The sequence below is a fragment of the Nansenia antarctica genome (genome assembly GCF_963989245.1).
Source record: "Nansenia antarctica genome assembly, chromosome: 4".
Lineage (NCBI taxonomy): Eukaryota > Metazoa > Chordata > Actinopteri > Argentiniformes > Microstomatidae > Nansenia > Nansenia antarctica.
The window spans coordinates 5,428,543-5,430,256 of record NC_137689.1 but is presented as its reverse complement, the minus strand read 5'-3'; the positions used below and the strand labels follow the sequence as shown (position 1 = coordinate 5,430,256).

The 1,714-nt window shown below is 46.1% G+C and overlaps 1 protein-coding gene across 1 annotated transcript in view; it reads right to left on the bottom strand.

The window, feature by feature from the left end:
* Positions 1 to 744: 744 nt before the first annotated feature.
* LOC308156504 (serum amyloid A-5 protein-like) overlaps positions 745 to 1,714 on the bottom strand; it is a gene marked incomplete at both ends in the record, with an annotated part of 1,200 nt that continues 230 nt past the window's right edge. The window contains 2 exons of the mRNA XM_080529852.1: positions 745 to 883; positions 1,500 to 1,638. Of these exons, the coding sequence (XP_080385978.1) occupies positions 745 to 883; positions 1,500 to 1,638 (278 nt within the window). The remainder of the gene's footprint in view (positions 884 to 1,499; positions 1,639 to 1,714) is intronic.

The window sequence follows — 1,714 nt, the reverse complement described above, 5'->3', positions numbered from 1 at the left end:
TAAAATGCTAATCTATGTACTTTTTTCCACTCTTGAAAACACTACACTGTCAATTGCCCAACTATCAAAACATTTGGTTCACTGATTTCCTTACTGTATGTCTATTGGTGACATTAGGAAACAACTTGGATTATGAATATTGAATGGCCAGTAAAATAAACCTTAAACATTTAAAACAAGTCACCTGCATGACTTTTAGCTTCTTTGTATATAACATATATAAAGAATAACCATATAGAAATGTATATACTACATTCTGTTTGCTAATGTAATGTTGCCCAGTGTTTTTAACATCACCCTGTTATGACTTTCAGTAAGAGGAGTGACATCTTGCCAGCTTCAAGCGGGCCCTTATGCTAATATGCTAATATGAGCATAATATCATTAAGAATCTGACAAAAAGGACTAACCAAAGGACTATACACTTTGTATTTGTAACCAAAACTTGAAAGATAAACAAACCATAGTTTGTCGAACCTTATTATTAGATAAATCCACCAAGACGTTTTTATTTTTTAAAGGGTTTATTTCTGCCCAAAAAATGTACTTGAATGCCCTTAAACAACTCATACAATGTCTGTTAGCTTTCTAATCTAATCATCTTTAATATATTTACCACTACTATCATGCACTAAGAAAAAGCAGAGGACAAGCAATATTTGGTTTGTTAGACCATGGATGGACTCATTTAGATTTCCAGATGCATAGATTAGTTTGGGTTCATCCCTTGGAAGCCGTGTTGGTTCAGTACTTCTCGGGGAGACCTTTGGGTCTGTAGACGTTGGGGTCTCCTCCTTCACGTCCATGGCGATTAGCCACCTGGTCAGCCTCAGAGTCTTCGTGGCCCCTCCCCATGGCTTCCTGCACCATCTCCCGTCCATCACTGACAGAGGACAGGAACGTTCTGGATGTTACATCACTAGACCACCATACTGCACATCAACAATGACACACACACATCCACGATACAGAACGCCTGTACTCTGATCAGACTCTTAGTTGAAAACAATGAGAGCAATGCTTCTAAATCTGAAGCAGAAAGGAGAAACCTTTCCTCAAAGTCCTCAATTCATTTTTTCAACTGAACGCCGTTACGAGCACAGCTGGCAGATGCTGATTCTGTTGGCAACACAATGTCTGGTCAGATATGTGGGTGTGAAGCCCTCGCCTGATCACTCTGGCTGCCCACCTGCCCCCTGGTCTTCTCACCTGATCACTCTCCTGCCCACCTCCCCCCTGGTCCTCTCACCTGATCACTCTCCTGCCCACCTCCCCCCTGGTCCTCTCCTGCCCACCTCCCCCCTGGTCCTCTCCTGCCCACCTCCCCCCTGGTCCTCTCCTGCCCACCTCCCCCCTGGTCCTCTCCTGCCCACCTCCCCCCTGGTCCTCTCCTGCCCACCTCCCCCCTGGTCCTCTCACCTGATCACTCTCCTGCCCACCTCCCCCCTGGTCCTCTCACCTGATCACTCTCCTGCCCACCTCCCCCCTGGTCTTCTCACCTGATCACTCTGGCTGCCCACTTCCCCCCTGGTCCTCTGCTGGCAGCGTCGGCGTTGCCCCGGGCGTGGAAGTACTTGTCTGAGTTTCTCCATTTGGAATCCTTCATGTCATCATATGCGCGCCACATGTCTCTAGCTCCTGTATATAGGGGATGAGGATGAAGATGTTCAGCCGATGGCGGCACAAAGTTATTGTGCAGTAAACATTATATTTG